Here is an 18,155-nt window from a genome sequence, read left to right on the forward strand (position 1 = left end):
CCTGTTAAAGTAAGTGGATGAGTGTCTGAGGAGCTCACACACAGGAGCCAACTCTGGGTGACGAGACTATTACTGGCTCTTTACCCCTTAATCTGGAGGCTTTAGAGCAGATCAGAACAGACCGCTCCATTCTCAGAGTGAATGGACGGTCGTGTGGGACATGGATACATTCAGTGGACCATACTATAGACTGTAGAAAGACAATGCTGGGGTTGTAAGAGAAGCCCTTCTGTCCAATGGTGCTGTGGACAGTCAAAGGAGAGGTAGGAGGACAGAAAGGATAGGGAAGAGTCTACTAGAATAACTCTGTGACAGTCTAAGCTTTTGCTCTCCTCTCTCCCTCTGCAGTACAATATCTCCCCTCAGTCCGGTGAGGTTCCCAAGAGTCGCAGTCTGGAGAGGAAGCAGCAGGATCCCATCGTCCTCACCAAGTGGAGACATAGCACCTATGTGTTAGACCTGAACGACAAGGTAAGACACCGTGAAGACCCCCCAGATAGGTTTTTACCAAATAATCAAAACCTGAGGAGTAACATGGTCATGCAGACTTTGGGGTATGATTGTTCTGGAAACAAACACTGCAGGTTTTCTGGCAGGCTTTTTCGTGTGGCCTTTCCATTACCTGTCTTATTGGCAGCGAGTTTAATCCCTGAGTACTAATCACGTTTCCACCTCCAACAGAGGAAAATCTTTCAGTGGCTGAATCTGACTCTTGTGTTTGGTGCGTTATTCAAGTGAAGAGCAGATTTTCTACCTGCGTTTTAAATCGGGTTGTGTGGTCGTTGTTATCAGATGGTGCAAACAAAAATGTAAACACAAATACATCAACTCTGTGAGGTTCTGTGCACATTCAGGTGTAGGACTGTCCTTCATTTAGAAGAGGGCCAGCATGTAAAACAACTTTTGAAGAAGACAAGAGACATAATAAAAGACTTTTCGAGTTCCTAACATGGGTCAAGCCCAAAATACTTAATGCAGCACTTCCCATAATTCAGAGCTCAGCAAGTGTCATGGGAGAACCATGTGGAAGCATCTAATTTTCACTCTCTGAGCCCTCAGTTTGTAACACAGGCTTTCTGTTATAACTTTCATCATCTGGGTTATGTTCCTATCAAAGCTCCTCCGGAGACGCAGAGGACGTTATACAACTGTTTTCATAGTTGAGTAGTTCCTCTTGTGAAATGCTAAATAGAGCTGACATGCAAATCAAAATCGAGGGGCTGTTTTAATTTGCTGTAATTATTTAATTTGCCCGAGGTTGGTGTTTTTTTCACACCAGTGCACATGATAGATTGCGTTCACAGTCTGTTGCCTGACACATGAGACATGAAGCCAGGTAATAATAGCATGTCCTCCCACAAGCGTCACTGTCACACTTTATTTATTTAGCCACTTTAGACAATTCATTTGTGCATTTGCTCAGATTTATTGATCCAAGACCAAAAAAGAACGAATAAATGACAGTGAAAATGACAAGAAAATGTCAAATTTGCCAGTTTGTGAGATAGTTGTGAGATTGTGTGAGAGATCGGAGGCTAACTCTGGTTGGTGGTTTCGTTGCAGTTCTCGTTCAAACTCTGGCGGTTCACTTCCGATCCGCACCGGAGGAGATTCCGTCTCTCTCTTTACCGAGATAAAGTTGGTACCACACAGAGCCGCTCGTCTGCAGCCTCCTCTCTAATCAGCAGATGATCCGTTCTGATTCAGTGTCGGCGTGTCCGGTCGAATACCTTTAAATTAAATCACTGTGTGAGAAACAATCAGGAAATGTGACGATGAAATCCATGTGTTGGCTCAATCAAAGACGTCTGATTTGTTTGTGTTGTGGATTGTGCTAAACAGGAAGAAAAGCAGCATCTTGGAATGAACCTCTTTCTCTGAATTAACACATTTTTCTCATGATTTACAACCCTAAATCCTAACTTGCTTGTACCTCAATCTTTACCGTTCAGTGAATTAACGTCCAGCTCAGTCTCGTGATTCCACTCCAGGGTCCTGATCCACTCTCTTCTCCTCGCTGTCATCAGACTGACTGTCTTCATGTGTCTTGTAGTTAGCTGATAGTTACTAGAAACTCATCATGTTGTGCCTCTTATTGGTAGGAGTGTGCTCCGGTGCCCAAGCAGAGCTCTCCAGACTCTGACTCCTGCCCCTCATCTCCTAAGCACCCCTCGACCGTTAGTATCCCAGCTTGCACTGCACCGCACTCATCATCTTCCTGCTTTCACCTGCATCCAAATACAACATTTCTAAGCTCCCAGCTTCTTAACTATCCATTTGGTTTCTCTCGCCTATTGCATGCCACATCCCACATCGAACTGCATCACATCTAACTCTGATATTTCAACCAGCACGAGTGCGGCACCTTGCTGCAGGTGTAGGGCCCCCTCTGCTGGTGCTATTTGGACATAACATCAAGCAGCACGGCCACTTCCAGCCTCCAACACTGTCCATTTGCTTCTCAAGCTTCAGCTGGTGTGTGGATATGTGTGTTTTAATGCATGTGTTCTATCAGGTTCTTACCTGCATCTGTGTCTCCCTCCTCAGCCTTCAGAGAAGTGCGGAGTCCTCAATGTCACAAAAATCACAGAACATGGAAAGAAAGTCAGGTAAGAATTCACTTTATCAGAGGCCTGATGAACCGTGGAGAGTCGTTTCTAAAATCTGAGACTTGTTTTGTCTTTTACTGTCCCCCCAACAGGAAAAACTGGACGTCGTCGTGGACCGTGCTGCAGGGATCCTCTCTGCTCTTTGCGAAGGGCCAGGGGAGCAGCACCAGCTGGGTAGGTGTCCCATCAGCCCCAAGAGCCTCGTGTTTCTGCAAAGTTTCAGCATTCCATTCATCTCTGTGTTGTTTCTCTCTTCCTTATTTCTGCATAGTCATCTGTCTTCATCCTCAACTGTGCTGTGAAGTTTGTCATCCTCTGTTTATGGCTCCTCTCCTCTCCTCTCCTCTCCTCTCTCCTTCTTTCCTCCCTGAAGCCTTACTACCGCAGTGGCTCCATCCCGGAGCTGCTCCTCACTCTCCTTAGCAACTGGAAGCGCTCAGTCAAGCCCCGTCCTGCTGTCTCCTATGTGAACTGTAGGCCTGTACAGGCTGCCGCTGTATGTCCCCTCTCTCTGCATGTGTTGCTGCTCCCGCTGTCTTTCATTCTTTCATTCAAGCCTGCTTTGACTGACCGGAAGACTGATGTTCATGTGTGTATGTGAAGCTTGATTTAGCTGATCCTACTGGAACGAAAGCTTAAAGCTGCACTAATCAATATTTTAAATGACTCTGTATAGCGTGTAAAGGGCTGTAACAATGACTCACAGAGAATTATCACCGGACTCTGCTGTTTCTCTTAACTCTAACCCCCTCAAACATCCAGCGTTCAGCTCATTGTTTTGGTTTTACGGTCTGCAGCCTGACTATTTTGGTTCGCTTTCATCAACATTGTTTCCAGCCACTGCAGGCAGCTGGCTTCAGCAAAAACAGCTCTGATCAACCCACTGTCCGCTTCCTGCCCAGCACCAAACAGCAGGCAGACACAGTCAGAGAGTAGCCGGTGAACATCGTGGAGCATTTAATAGCTAAAGAGCCAGATAGTGCACTCAGGAGTTGGTAGAGACAAAGAATTTATCTAAAAGTGAGTGAATGTTGGACATAGGTCCATCAGGTGTGCACAAACACAACTTCTAATGTGGCTCTGTGTCTGCTGGATGTAGAAAAGCAACTTCCATCATATCAGCTTCAAAATGATGATAATATTTCTGTATTTTGTTCACATGAAACTGAATTCATTTCCAGCACCTCTCCTTTGTGTTGTATTCTTACCAATCTCTCTCTCAAAACATGTCAGTGTTTAGTATTTATTATTTTAAGCTCTGTGTTACAACTTAGCATCACACTGATCTGAAGTCAGAAATCACACCTGCATGTGTGATTTTAGACAATAATGATGGGGTCAAGAACACAGGGGAAAAACTAAGTTGAATCTAACTGAAAGCTGTGTCTGTTCATTAATATGCATGTGACATTAATAACAAGAACTAACAGTCTTTTTGCTTTCCTTGTAACACAATATACCAGAGATGGGTTTGTGTTAATAAAGGTTTTCATAATGAGACTCACTGTGTTTGAGAGTGTGAAACCTGCTCCAACCAGTGTCTGTGGTTTTACAGATGCTGAGGATGTTGGACAGAAATTCAAACAGTAAATAGTTACAGGACATTTTGACATTAACCTCCTCACCTGATTTCTTGTAGCGTCTTCCTAAAAACATGTCCTTGTTATATCATCTGTTGTCAGACATGGACCCTCATTACTGTTTCCTTTGATTTCAGAAGTTTGGCAGCAACCAATCGAAGCCCGAGTTCACTGTTGATCTGCGAGGGGGGTCTGTGGACTGGGCCTCCAAGGACAAGTCCAGCAAGAAACATGTCATCGAGGTATCTGCTGTCAAGTCTGATCTCTGTAGTCTGTAGATCAGCCTGTACTTTTTATTTTAACGTGATCTTTTTGATCAAAACACTTTGAAAGAGGTCAAACAATGCTGACTTTTCCTCTCCCAGCTGAAGACCCGTCAGGGGACAGAGCTGCTGATCCAGTCAGAGATTGACAGTGTGATCAACGACTGGTACCGGGCCCTCACAGAGACCATCAACACACACGTGAGGAGGCTTTTTTTCATTTTCACTCTCATGTTAACTTTCATTAGCAAAAATCCAAACATTTTATCTTTGAGTAGATGAATGAGCTCGAAGAGTAAATTAAATCTGAGCTGACGTAAATCTCACTGAAATCTAACACTACATACGCGTGTCTCATCCTGTCCAGGCCTGGGAGTCAGATGAGGCCATTGAGGAGGACATGCCCGAGTCTCCTGGAGCTGAGAAACAGGACAAGGAGAAAGACCACCGGGACTCCAAGAAGAACAGAGGTGAGAGTCTCTGACGACGCTGCGACATAAATGTCCCTGCAAACATAAATCTGTCTGTTGTTAAGAGTCCTAAAGAAATACACTTCTGTCTTCAGTGATGAAGACCTCCGTGAGCATGGACTCATCGGACCAGAAGAAAACCAGGATGAAGCTCAAGAAGTTCCTCACACGTCGACCCACATATCAGGCTGTCAGAGACAAAGGATACATCAAAGGTATTCAGACATTTTTTCCACATGTGTCTGTGTGTCACTTTGAATATTTAATAGCAGACGCTGAGGCCCGGCGATGTGTGTAATTAATGTGTTCTTGCTGATTCACAGATCAGGTGTTTGGCTGCAGTCTGACCAGCCTGTGCCAGCGGGAGAACACATCAGTGCCCAACTTCGTCAAGATGTGCATCGACCATGTGGAGAACACAGGTATGAAGAGCCGGCGCCTGACTGTGTCCCGGATCCCGTCTCATTTCTTATCTCATTGTTATTCAAAAACCATGTTAGTAATGATCAGGGACGAGGACAGAGGCAGAGAAATCATGGATACATTCAAAATGAGGGAAAACTAAGCAGTCAGACATGTTTCTGTTCTAAAGAGCTGAATTTCACAGCAAAGATATTTCACAAAGGTTCATTAAATACATAGAACACATTTCATTTGTCCCGTTTTATTGTTGCGGGTAAGATTGTTACTGTTTGCAGGTCAGATTTCCACTCCGGTCTCAGAGAAGAAAATTATTAATAACTTTGCTAGTTCTAATTAGCTAATTTTTTTTTTAAATCTTAAAAAAAATCTTAAAATTCTGAATGGAGTCTGGTGCAGAGCTGTGTTCCAGTTCAGCTTTTTAACAGGAGACATGAGAGGATGTAAGGCCATGTAAAGTGTAGGTACAGTTTCTTTGATCAGATCATCGGGCCATGTCCTCTCATTTCCACTCACTGCTTTTATCCCGTCATCCATCTGCTCATCCCGCAGGTCTCAACATCGACGGCTTATACAGAGTGAGTGGGAACCTGGCAGTGATACAGAAGCTCCGCTTTGCTGTGAATCACGGTAGGACTGTGTGACCACCCCAAAAACTGCACAACCTCTTTACAGTATGTGATGACATGGGTCACCCGTCCGCGATGAGTTTTGTTGGATTACAACATGTTGCTGTTTCTCGTTTCGCTTCCCTCCCTCCGTCAGATGAGAAGGTGGATCTGAATGACAGTAAGTGGGAAGACATCCACGTCACCACCGGAGCTCTCAAGATGTTCTTCAGGGAGCTTCCTGAGCCGCTCTTCACATATGGATCCTTCAACGACTTTGTTAATGCCATCAGTAAGTAACCTGATTCACCACTGTTCAAATACACCATGACGAGGCATGAAACAAGTAAAATGCACAAGGACCAATAAAATGCTGAGCTCACTGTTGAAGTTAAAATCCTTTTTTTCACAATGTGTTTGTCCCCGATTCGGCCACAAGATGGTGCTCTGCGCATGTGCGTTCACTGACCTGCTGTCTGTTCCTCTGCCTCAGAATGCTCAGACTACAAGCAGAGAGTGAATTCAATCAAAGACCTAATCAAGAAGTTGCCAAAACCGAATCACGACACAATGCAAAACCTGTTCAAGCATCTGCGGAGGTAAGAACACACATCACACACACATACGTATCTCCTTAGGTTATAGAATGATGCCTTTTAGATATTATTTACATAAATAATTACTGTTTACTAATAAATATATTATAAATATATTATATATGTTATTCTATATATATATATATATATATTATAATATTATAAAATTGATCTTTCGAAGTCCTTCACTGAGATAGTTTTGAAATTGAAACACTGTTGTCGTATATTGTCGTACCTTGTGACTTCCACGTGTATCGTGCATATATATAACCTAATTTAGGATATATATATGTGTGTGTGTGTGTATGTATGTATATATATACATATATACGTACACACGCACATAAACATATAAACATATGTGTATATAAAGCCTACAAAGACCATGTTTTATTAGTTTAATCAGTCAAAACATCCATCTTATAACTAAATAAGAGCAAATAAACAAACTACTACCAACCAAGAAAAATCAACACTGAAGAAACATAATAATAACCATAATAATAATAATAATAATAAAAAATAAACTACACGTACACACTTGACGCCTGTGTCCGTGATACGTTTTATTTAAGCACGTGTACATGTTGTTAAAGGTCTGGACAGGAAGTTGTGCAGAATGTAGTGATGCAAAATAATGCACTTTACATCACTGTGTGAAACCACGTACATGAGACTGAGAATGGACACAGTTCAGCTCACAGTTGAAATGGTCCTTTGACTCTGTGTCAGTTCTCGTATTGATCTTCAACGCGATGATTCCTACATGATCCGCTGGGATTTAGATTTCCCTCTGCGCTCCAGCTCCCAGGCAGCCGCCACCTCGGTCTGCTCTTCCTCAGCAACACGCCCGACTGTTCAGACTGATGCTTCAACCCTTCGCTGACTTAAACAACTTTCATGTACTCAGATCAGAAATGGCACTGAGGAGATCTTATTCATACCAGCTCCTGTTTGATGCCTAGTTTTCCCTCTTTGTGTTTACCTATTCTCAGCCTGATCAGCCTGTGGGCAAACACAAACTACAGCCAGGTTTAACGTGTATTCTTAGCCCACTGGAGCCAGTAGCAATATCATATGTTCACAATGACATTTGCCTGGGTTTCCAATTTGCATTTATATGGCGCTGTGTTTGCTGTAATTCAGTACCTATGAAGTGGTGTTTCTTGAGGAAATTTATAGCGTGACATTCAGTGTATGGAGGTCTACGTATATCAGCAGGCGGATTTAATCTCCTTTTTTTTTCCTCCCTTCTATGAATATGTTATTGTTTTGTGCATCTGCATGCAAGGATGTAGATTCTATTTAAAAAGGCTATTATGCTCTTGCCTGGAGCGTTCGGCGGTGTATCAGAGTGTGTGTTGGGAGACTTGCCTCGGCGCTCGAGCGCAGTCCCTAAAGATGTATGTACAGACCGTCATGTTGTTTTTTTAGGTGAAACCCAGAGGCTGCGCTGAAACCAAAGACCTGTCAAACAAATACACAAATACACTTTCGCCTAAAGCCAATTATAACACACCCCATCTCTGAATCTCCTCTTGTTCTACTTCCCCCCCGTCCCTCCCCCCTTTCCCCACCCCACCCCACCCCACCAGGGTGATTGACCACGGAGAGGCCAACCGCATGACCACCCAGAGTGTGGCCATCGTGTTCGGACCCACGCTCCTCCGGCCCGAGACCGAGACGGGCAACATTGCTGTCCACATGGTCTACCAGAACCAGATAGTGGAGCTTATACTGCTCGAGTACGAAAGCGTCTTCGGGAGGTAGAGGCGCCCCCGCTCAGAAGAGGATGCAGGGCTTTTCAAAGACAGACTTCTTTCCCTTTATCCCCCTTTTCTTTGGCTGAACTGAACAATGCTGTGGACCAAGCAGTTGGGAGAAAATAATCTCATTTACATTCATTGACCAGACAGTTTACGAAAGTGTTGCACTTACAGAAGTTTCGGAGATGAATTTAAAAGAGGTGTACAGATTTCACTCGCTTTTTCAGTTGCCATTCCTGCTGCGCGTAGCAGTTTGGGCGATGGACAGTGTTTCATGGTGATGCCGTGATGACGTGTGGACGTCCGTGTGATTTGGTGGATTTGAGTATTCAGGTGTTTTCGCATACACTGGATCCCTGTGGCCAGTAATTCAAGCTTCAGAGTGCAGCCGGTGGCACCCTTCGAATCTTGGTGGAATCCGGCTGGACCGTAGTGGATCATGGCGGCCACATGCCGCCTCCGTGGCATTAACCTCCTCGCCATGCCGGAGGAATGAGCTGGATCTGAACTGGATACGTTTTCTGTGTCGTGGAGCTTTTGTCTGTGATGTGTCCGCCCTCTGTGGTTTTGGATCAGGTGGAAAAAAATAAATAATCAGTGTTATGTGAACGGACTGTCTTTTGGCACTTGGATGAACTGGAGTCACAGATCGTGTCCCCACAGTCCCACTTACTTTAGTGACACCATCAGCCCCCCTTCACCTTCACTTCCCCCTTTCAACCAGTGTTAACCATTAACCCCGTGACATGAGCGTCCCGTGACTTGAATGACGGAGCACAAACCCTCCGTTTGTGTGTGTGTGTGAGTGAGTGAATTAACCTAAATGGAGTAAAACCTGAGCGGACGCATCCTCGTCTTGCCTCTTTGTACAAACTGTGTGTCGTGTAGTCTAACGTGCTTTGGTAAAGTTTGCGTTAAGCTGCCCGGGGTCATCGTCATCGTGCTCTTTTATGAACTTCAGTGTTAGTGTCCGCAGCGGCCGGAAAACATAACCGAGATCGTGGTGTTACTGGGAAAACGACAAAGTGGATTTTCTGGGAACTGCTATGTTACCATTTCACATGAATTGTGTCTGACTCTCTCTCCTCACCTTTGCTAATGTTAAAGAGTATTCAGAGAAGGGAAACGGTGGTGAGAGTAAAGGCTGATGTATGGGAGTGTATGGGTGTTAGACTGAAAAGAAGAGCCTTTAAAAACCTTTCAGAGCATATGTACAGTTACAGAAACTAGTTGTTCAAATGTGTTATAGTGACTGAAGTGTGTATGCTTTGATGGTGAACCAGTGAAAGCTGATTTTGATTTTGTAAATTTGAATTAAAACATGAGAAAACACAGATTGTGGGGAAAAAACAAAACAAAAAAAAAACACGATCGACTGTTACTTCTGTTTGAAAGTGTATCTGGAGTGTTTGCGCATGGTCAGCTGCACATTTTGAATGTAATTTTCAGGCTAACTGCTGTTTGTGAAATTGCTATGTCTAATAAAAAAAAAAGACAAACTAAATGTGAGACTCTGACACGTGGTGTGTGTGCCGATGTAAAGTTAGATGTTCTCGGTGGACGGAGGCGACACAGAGCGGCGAGTCTGCTGTTTAACCTTCAATCTACTCTAAAGCTTCACCTTTCCCTCGGCTTTAATTACATAATTGAATTAATCTACTCAACACCGATATCCTGGTTATTGAATTGAGTGATTAAGCTTTCGCATCTCAATCAATTATAGTCCTACCTGTTAATTATGAAATGAATTGCAGTATATTTCTGTGGATTTCTCAAATGCAGCGCAACCTCTGCCGCTCGGCTTCCATTAATCTGATTTCTCTGTTCTTTGAAGGCTTTTTTGTCATTACTCCGCAGGTCAAACGTGGCTGTGGACCTGAAGGGTGTGATTAATTGATGTCTAATTAGGTAATTGCCACAGTGCCAGCTTTGATTAAGAAGCACGAGGTGTAGCGTGTGCTGAGCTAGGCTGCTTGCTGCAGGCCAAGATTAAACTCAGCTCTCTGTATTTTCCTGCCGGTAGAGTGTGTGTGTGTGTGTGTGTGTGTGTGTGTGTGTGTGTGTGTGTGTGTATGTGTATGTGTGTGTGTGTGTGTGTGTGTGTGTGTGTGTGTGTGTGTGTGTGTGTGTGTGTAGCACAAACTGAGATAAGTAAAAAATCAAGTTGTTTTTTTGTTTTGTTTTTTTACTGTGGGTGTTTTACTTGTGTCATTTCTAACTTTTCCTTTTTGCCCAGGATTTTATGGAAGATTCACATTGTGTAACCAAACTATCATTTATGTGATGCACAGTGGAAACACAGTGGAAATACTTTCTAACTGGAGAAATAGTCTCCTCAGTTAAAGCAGACTAATAATATCAAACCCGGTGCAGTGTGTTGAGCAGGTTAATGTAATGGTTTAATTTAGAAATGAAGCTATTTCACTGAGCACATTTCCTACACTCTTCTTTTCTGCATGATCAAACACTGTGTGAGTTATTGCAAGAGCTCATCATCATTTGGACTTAATAAGCCGCCGTTCTGACTTGTGGGTCTGGAGACGTTGATGAAGTGGGTCCTGTACTGTGCCTGTGTACCTGTGTGTGGAGGATTTTTGATTTCTCAGCAATTAAGATTTTTAAAAAAAAAATCATAAACACCTGTTAATAATACTTTATTTATTATATGCAATCACTTTGACTTTACTTTTGTCATTCCTAACTTTTCAACCACTTTTTCCCTCTTTTTTCTTGTAATAATGAGCTTTCTGAAACAGTAGATTCTCTGAGGAGCCTAAATATAATCCCCAGGTTTGTTTTATGTGTGTTTAATAGCACATGTGCACGTCCTCTGATCACACCCACTCGTCTTTGAAGTCCATTTTTAACCCCCTCCCTTCTGTTGCCTATGTGTTAATTTATTACAACAGGTTTGACTCGTTCCTCAGCTCTGGCTCTGTTTTGATTGGTCAGACCACCTTGGATTCAACAAATGCGTTGGAGGTAGGCAGCACTGAATCATGTGCCCCGTTGGAAACCACAGGCCGTTAAAGCTGAGACGCAGAGAGGAGGGCCCCCAGAATTTCCAAATGAGAAAACAATTAGATCATTTCTATAATTCATCGGTGCGACCACAGCTCAGGCCCGGGGAGGCTTTGAGTGTTTGAAGTGCTCCATATGCTCGCAGTGGTTTTCAGGCCTGATCTGCTCAGCGCTGGCCCCCGGCCTGCTCCGTGGAGGCTGAGGTGTGGGCAGGTAATGTGAACAAGCCATTATGGAACATAAAAGATTTATGGATCTTCAGTGCTTCCCTGTGCTTCATTTGCAGCCGGGCTGTCGGCAAAGTGGCTGGATGAGGAACAAAATGGTTGGGAGGTTTTTGCCACTCTGTGGTAAAGACCTCTGTACTTCACCCACAGCTTTTTTACACATAGCTGAGTGAGCAAATGGCTGCTAAACCAATGGATGCCACCTTTAGTTTGAGATTATAAAACAGAGTTTAACTGCAGAAGAGGATTTTATCAGTCACTTTGAAAACATCAAAGAGATCAGGCAAAAGTGTTGGCAAACAGATGTCAATGTACACATCCAGCAGTTACACAGCAACATTAGCATCCTCTTCAGATGCTAAATGCTTCACTGTGATCACCGGCTCGTTGCTGACTTTGTCGTTGTGCTGTTTGGTGCTGAGCAGGTAGCGTACAGTGTGTGTTTGGAGTTTTCTCCGTGAGAACAGCTTCTCTCTCCGCTGGCTGGAGATGAGGCTCGTTATCGTGGTGAGTCTGAACCAAAGGATTGAAGTTGCTGTGAAACCAAAAACACTGAGCTCAGAGGGGGTAAAAGAAACTGCAGAGTCAGGTGATAATTCCCAAACTTTCTCCACACCTTTCACAAAACACAAGCTCATTTAATTGTAAATATAAAAATGTGCGTTAATGCAGCTTTAAACAGCATCAAGTTTGATTGGACGACTGATGTTCCACGCTCCCGTGCATCCATCTCACCACTGTTAGCTAGAGTGATGTATCAGGGCACTGACCTCCTGTTGCTGGTCTCTAATGGCACCTGGGCCCCACCGCTGGCCCTCAGTGTATTAGCAGGCCTGATGTGGTATCAACTCTTAGGCGACAGATGCAGGGGCCACACTTGTACTTTAGTTGTGAGTCACTGTATGTGGAAATCTCATGATCCATCGCATACCGAGCTGGATGGAAAGTGTTCAGTGCTGCCTGAGCATTTCAGAAAACCTTAGGAAGGTGTTTAAAGGGTTAGTTCAATATAATGAATAATTTCCCTGTAGTCCTGTAAATAGTTTTGGTTTTAATCCTGATAATAGTTTTTGTGTTAAAAACTTCTTTCTACTAAAGAAATATTCTCCATAAAAGCTGCTGGTGGGGCACTGCAGCTTATTCAGACTAATGGGGACAGAATTTCTGCAAAGACTTGTTGCCGTTGGAAAATTTTCAAGGTGTAGTCCGATTAAGTGCTGCACGTCCATTAAGTGTGACTCACAAAAGGCGGAATTTTCAAAAGTAGTGTTCCACATGACAAGTAAACTGACCCTCAGCTGTAAAACTGGTGGCGTGGCCCTTTAATGCCATCAAAACGTGAACAAATAAAACCTTTTTTGGAGAACTGCTCCTTTAAAACTGACAGTAACAACATTAGATGTGGTGCAGGTATGTTACTGTAATGGTAAAAATCAGGGGAATGATGCTATTTCAGCTAACGCATGGAAGTCTGCACACTTCTTGTACTCCTCTGCCTGCATGATCAAAGACAGCACGAGCTCTTACAAGCAAAGCCTCACGCGTAAGAAGAAGAACTGGTTCCTGCCGCAGAAATAACTCATTTGCCGGCGCACGTTAATTCAAAGCCATCCTTTTTCCAAATGTGCTGTCATAGCTGCAGCGCATGGCAGACTAGGCTGTGTTCTCACATGCATGGCAATGCTAAGTAAGCGTGTAAGTATTCCAAATGTCAGCCCGGCTCGTCGTTGTTATTAATGAGCTTCAGGCGGCAGGAGTGGATCATTTTCCATGGAAATTCAATGCATTTTAAATAGCAGTGGATCAACATTCCAGGCCAGGATTTACATAAGGTAATTGCAGGATGCTGAAAGTACCTTCGAGCTGGCAATGGATTTCTTTTTCCCTCCTTACCTTCAGTAATACAATCAAGTCCATTAAGTAGGCAATAAATACAAGGCAAGACTGTATCAGTGCTCCGTGACAGATAAAGGCCCCTCTCCAGAACAGCTATTTATTTACCCTTGGATTCACACACCTCTATACTCTGATCCAGCTTCTTTCCCTCTTCACCTGCTACAGAAGATTTGACAACCTAACACCAACATGTGTGTTTTTTCACCTGCTGTGACGGAGCGTCGAGACGAGTTGGCTGCTGGAGAGGGAGGGCGGTTTGAGAGGATTGAGATGAGGCCCCACCTTCCACCTCTCTGAGGTCTACCTGCAGCAGCTGCTATGGGGGTCTGGGGAAATTAACTGTAGATAGAGAGTGAGAACACCGAGACAATTCGGTGCCACGCTGAATGTATGCAGAGGTGGAGAGGGACTTCAAGCAAGTCCAACACTCCTGCTGCTGCCAGAAAAAAAAAAAAAAAACTATCATCAACAAAAAGAACTTCTTTGGCTTTGTTAACTGGTGGTTATAACATCTTCCCCCTGGCTGGAATATTAACAGCAAATAAAGTGTCTGCCTTTTCCATCAAGGGGAGCACCATGGGCCTTAGGTGGTACTTAGCCTCTGTAGGTCTCTGACATGGCCTATTCAGCAGCTCATTAGAGAAATGGGCTGAGCTGGCTGACTGCCCCCACCCCCGCCCCCGCCCCACCTCCTCGGCATGAACACACTTTTCCCCTGGAGACGCTGCGATGATGTGTTAGTGGCGTGTATGGGTTTTCGGGACCATTAAGTGATGATTACACTCAGAGAGCGCTCTGCGTGTTTCTCTTATACTTCAGACTGATGAAGGAACGAACAGCGAACGGAGAGAATTCTTGTTTTGGAAATAAGAGCAGCGGTGAACTGATCTTCCAACCTGGATGGAGATGTGAGATTGAAGTTGGCCATGATAAGAACTGACAGTGAGACAGGAGGAACTAGGTGCTCTGATTAGTATGAAAAGAGGGGGGGGAGTCTGTTTTTTCTCTCTGTCTCATTAACACTGTTGGCTCCAGAATCTGTTAGCTAACAGCACATGTATTCCCCTGGTGGAGTCTTTCTCCACTGAGGCTGTAATTAGGACATTTCATCCACCGCCTTTTCACAGCTGTCTGATCGGAGGAAAAGGCCCTGCGTAATTACAGAGGCCCCGGGCCCCCGACGCTGCCGGGAGGGACTCTAAACAAATCACAAACAAGAATTTAATTAAAGGATCAACAGCCTCACACGTGGACGTCTACATTTGATCGGAAAAAATTCTTGATCATGAGCATTTCTGCTTCTGATTTGAAATCCAGTCGAAGTTTTCTTCCTCTCACCGCAGGTAAACCTTTCGGAGGCAGGGCCGAACTACTTTGCCAGCTCTCTCATAAGCTCATTTGATTTGCTCCCGTGCCAACGTCTTACTTAATTAGCCTTCACATTTTTACGGGCATAAATCGCTTTTACATCACTGCCAACGGAGCGCGCAGCAAAGTGGGTCGATCATATATTATGTTGATCCTCCTTGGCGCAGTTAAAGCCATACATTACATTTGAATTTGTCGAAGAGCTGAGGGCCCCTGGCATAATTCTTCTTTGTTGTGCTGTCAGCGCTAATCTCTCCCCAGGGGTCTCGGCATCAGCTCTCGCTTTCTCTCTCGTCGCTGCCCCCAGAACGGATGAGTAAAGGGACGCAGGGATTGAGTCGAGCCAGGAGGGCACCCACACATCTCTCAATCACCCCACCGCCCCTCCCGGAGCGTAAACCTGCCTCCCACCTTCCGCTCACTCCTTCATCAGCGAGCTCAAGGCCTCAACTTGGAGTGTTTGTGCTGCAGATGACACATTTAGGAAAAACTGGGAAAATTTACCAGCGCTGTCAGAGTCTTGTTGCTTTCGTAACCTTTTACCTCAGAGAATCACCCTCCTCCTCCTCTTCACTAGCTTGTGGACACGCAGGATACAGATTTATATAAACTTTAAAGCTGCACTAATCAATATTTTTAGATATATACAATAGATCAATTAACTGTGTGTTAATGAAAAGCGCCGCTTGCAGTGACAGTGCAGTTCCACCTAATGACGGATGTTCATTAACAAGTTCACCAAATAGTAAGTCTCTTACAAGCTGTAAAAAAAATCTATTGATGCAGGTTAGCGACTGCTACGACAGAGAAGAAGCTCCAGATTAGAAGCATGATGCACAGAAGCTGTCCGTGAGGTGTTCCTCTTCCATGTGAAGATTTAGTGTTCCCAAATCCACACTAAACACACCGTGAATGTACGATGCCATACAAGGAAATGACACAAGATGTCTCCCGAAGGGTGTCAGGAAAACTGCAGCTTCTGAAAGTTGCTGCTCGTGTAAAATGTGGACAGAAGACAAAGAGAAAGGAAGATTTAATGCTTCATTTTCAGTTTCCTGGAGCTGGAGCATCATTTCTCACAGTTTGAATTTTTTTTTTTCCCCTCTGTGAATTGTATTATTGGACAATAGTGTCGATGAAGAGCACATTGAAATACCAAGCGAGTTTAGTCTGGATACTGACGTCAGACCACTGAGTACCTCTGAGGCCTGAAGAACATCTGTTGACACTTTTAAAAGAAATCTTCTTTTTAACATTGTTTTTTTTCCTACAAATGATTTTATCTTTGATTTTGATTTTTTGAATTTATCCTTTTTTATGGTAAATTTTTACCATTGCAAGTTCAAACTCCACTTGCAATGTTTTTCAGGACTCCACTCAAGCTTCCCAAGTAACAGCAGCGAAATTCGTAGGAGTTTTAGGAGTTTCTGCAGAAGAAGAACCTTCGGTGTCTGTGGTGCTTCCTCTGTCCATCCTTCCCTCTGCAGTGTCTCTTCTCTCCCACTAGGGTGTAGTGAAGAACACGGATTCTTCTCTGCGACCCAGATGCATACCTGCTCCAGGCTGCGCTGTTTATTCTCCTTGGATTAGCTTCCCCAAAACGTCCACCCTCCCTCCTCCCCCTCACCTTCCTCCTCCTCCTCCTCTCCCACCTCCACACAGGGAAAGAAAAACAACTAGAGACACTTGGCTCTTCAGCACATGGCAAATCTGCTCTGACTGAGCTTGTAAACACACACACACACACTCACAAAATCGAGCTTTTGCCACTGCTCCTCTCCGGTCCCCTCTGCATTAGCATGGAAGTCATCCATATTGATGCTAGGTGATTCATGTGCTGCCAGCCTCTTTGTTTTATCTTTTTTTTTTTCTTGCCTCCTTGCCCTCTTTTACCCAGGCAAAGCTTTCTGGGGATCAGGGGGGTGATTAAGGCAAGGAGAGATGGAGGAGTGGTTGACCGAGGACCCCAGGGTGGTGGGGGTGGAGGCGGCCAGGTTTGTAGCCCCGCTCCCCCTGGTGATGAGGTGGAGCCTAATTGATTTGTCAATGTGGAGCCATCTGGCACAGAGAGATGGGGCTCCAACCTGTTCTCCTTCCTGAGATGGGAAGGAGGGGGGGGCATCAGGAGGGACGGGTTGGATTACAGACTCATGACACACATGCACTCCTTGGGATTTTATATCCCTTCTTTATTTTTTCACTCACTCACTCATTCACCTTTGTTAAGGACAAAGTGTTTCTTCCTCTGCTTCTTATTCTGGATTTCTGGATCACTTCCTCGCCGTCCCCTCGAGGCCCACAGTGCTGGCCCCCCCACCCCCACGGCACACAGTGAATGATGACAGGGACAGAAGGCACGACAGAGCCCAGAGGCGTGGACCGCCGGCCAAACTGGAAACACACACATCCCTTAGTCCTTACACGGGGGCTCCGGCAGGGATCAAAAGGTCAGGGGTGCTCATGGACACTGGCGCAGAAACGAGGCCTCCGGTGTCTTAATGAAAAGAGCTTGAGGAAATGGAGACAGACAGAGACAGAAGGAGAGGACGGATGCTGCCCGCACTGATTAGGATCCTTCCTCATCATCTTGTTTTATTCCCTCCCCCCTCTTCCTCCCTTCATTTCCCTCTATCGCCCTTCGCTCTGCCTGGGAGCCTCATTTCAAGAGTCATTTTAAAGGTTATGATAAGTAAGCAAATGAAAGTGTGTCTGTGTGATTGATAATGATAGGAATTAGCATTAGTTTTGTCAGTTAAGTGTATTTTAAACACAAAAATCACTGTCAGAGTCTCTGTAATGTGCTTTAATTTATACCGACAGAACCCGTCTCTGCTGACATGTGAAAACCTCATAACTGGCAGGTGTTACTTCAGTTTGAGGAACAAAGGTGAGATGAGCCACTCTGGCATCCCTGCAGCAAAGTGATGATGTCTCCAAGTGAGATGAAGACGAACATGTATTTCAGGATGTCGCGCATCACTGGAAATCGTCAGATTATTTCTAAAATAAACACTTTCAAAATACGACTGACTCAAGTTGCACATGAGGAGGGGGAGTGTAGCCGAAGCCGAAATTGCTTTGAAAACACTGACTGACACACACCTACAGAACAGGCACTGGAAGCTTGATGTGAATTGGAAACACACAGTTTGGATTTTTAATGACTTTTCCTCTAATCTGGAAAATGGAGGTTATTTAAAGCTGCGCTAATCTATATTTCTATATGAGCATTGGGTCATGTGATCCTTGATCCTTATAGCTAACATGCGTGGGATCACACCAGGTGATGAACCCCGGGGACTGATGACCATCATCATGGTGCTCCAGGCCT

The 18,155-nt window shown here is 44.5% G+C and overlaps 1 protein-coding gene across 6 annotated transcripts in view; it reads left to right on the forward strand.

Annotated features, from left to right (window-relative positions):
• arhgap12b (Rho GTPase activating protein 12b) overlaps nucleotides 1-9,706 on the forward strand; it is a 49,175-nt gene extending 39,469 nt beyond the window's left edge. The window contains exons 6-19 of one of the 6 annotated variants that reach the window (XM_041066137.1): nucleotides 349-471; nucleotides 1,564-1,638; nucleotides 2,103-2,177; nucleotides 2,548-2,609; nucleotides 2,702-2,783; nucleotides 4,327-4,431; nucleotides 4,555-4,653; nucleotides 4,820-4,922; nucleotides 5,018-5,137; nucleotides 5,246-5,344; nucleotides 5,895-5,972; nucleotides 6,108-6,242; nucleotides 6,444-6,549; nucleotides 8,142-9,706. In XM_041066137.1, coding sequence (XP_040922071.1) covers nucleotides 349-471; nucleotides 1,564-1,638; nucleotides 2,103-2,177; nucleotides 2,548-2,609; nucleotides 2,702-2,783; nucleotides 4,327-4,431; nucleotides 4,555-4,653; nucleotides 4,820-4,922; nucleotides 5,018-5,137; nucleotides 5,246-5,344; nucleotides 5,895-5,972; nucleotides 6,108-6,242; nucleotides 6,444-6,549; nucleotides 8,142-8,316 — 1,437 coding nt within the window. In that variant the 3' untranslated portion in view covers nucleotides 8,317-9,706. The remainder of the gene's footprint in view (nucleotides 1-348; nucleotides 472-1,563; nucleotides 1,639-2,102; nucleotides 2,178-2,547; nucleotides 2,610-2,701; nucleotides 2,784-4,326; nucleotides 4,432-4,554; nucleotides 4,654-4,819; nucleotides 4,923-5,017; nucleotides 5,138-5,245; nucleotides 5,345-5,894; nucleotides 5,973-6,107; nucleotides 6,243-6,443; nucleotides 6,550-8,141) is intronic. The other 5 variants (XM_041066138.1, XM_041066139.1, XM_041066140.1 and 2 more) reach the window with 5 other exon arrangements.
• Nucleotides 9,707-18,155: the final 8,449 nt, after the last annotated feature.

The sequence above is a fragment of the Toxotes jaculatrix genome, chromosome 20, assembly GCF_017976425.1.
Source record: "Toxotes jaculatrix isolate fToxJac2 chromosome 20, fToxJac2.pri, whole genome shotgun sequence".
NCBI lineage: Eukaryota > Metazoa > Chordata > Actinopteri > Toxotidae > Toxotes > Toxotes jaculatrix.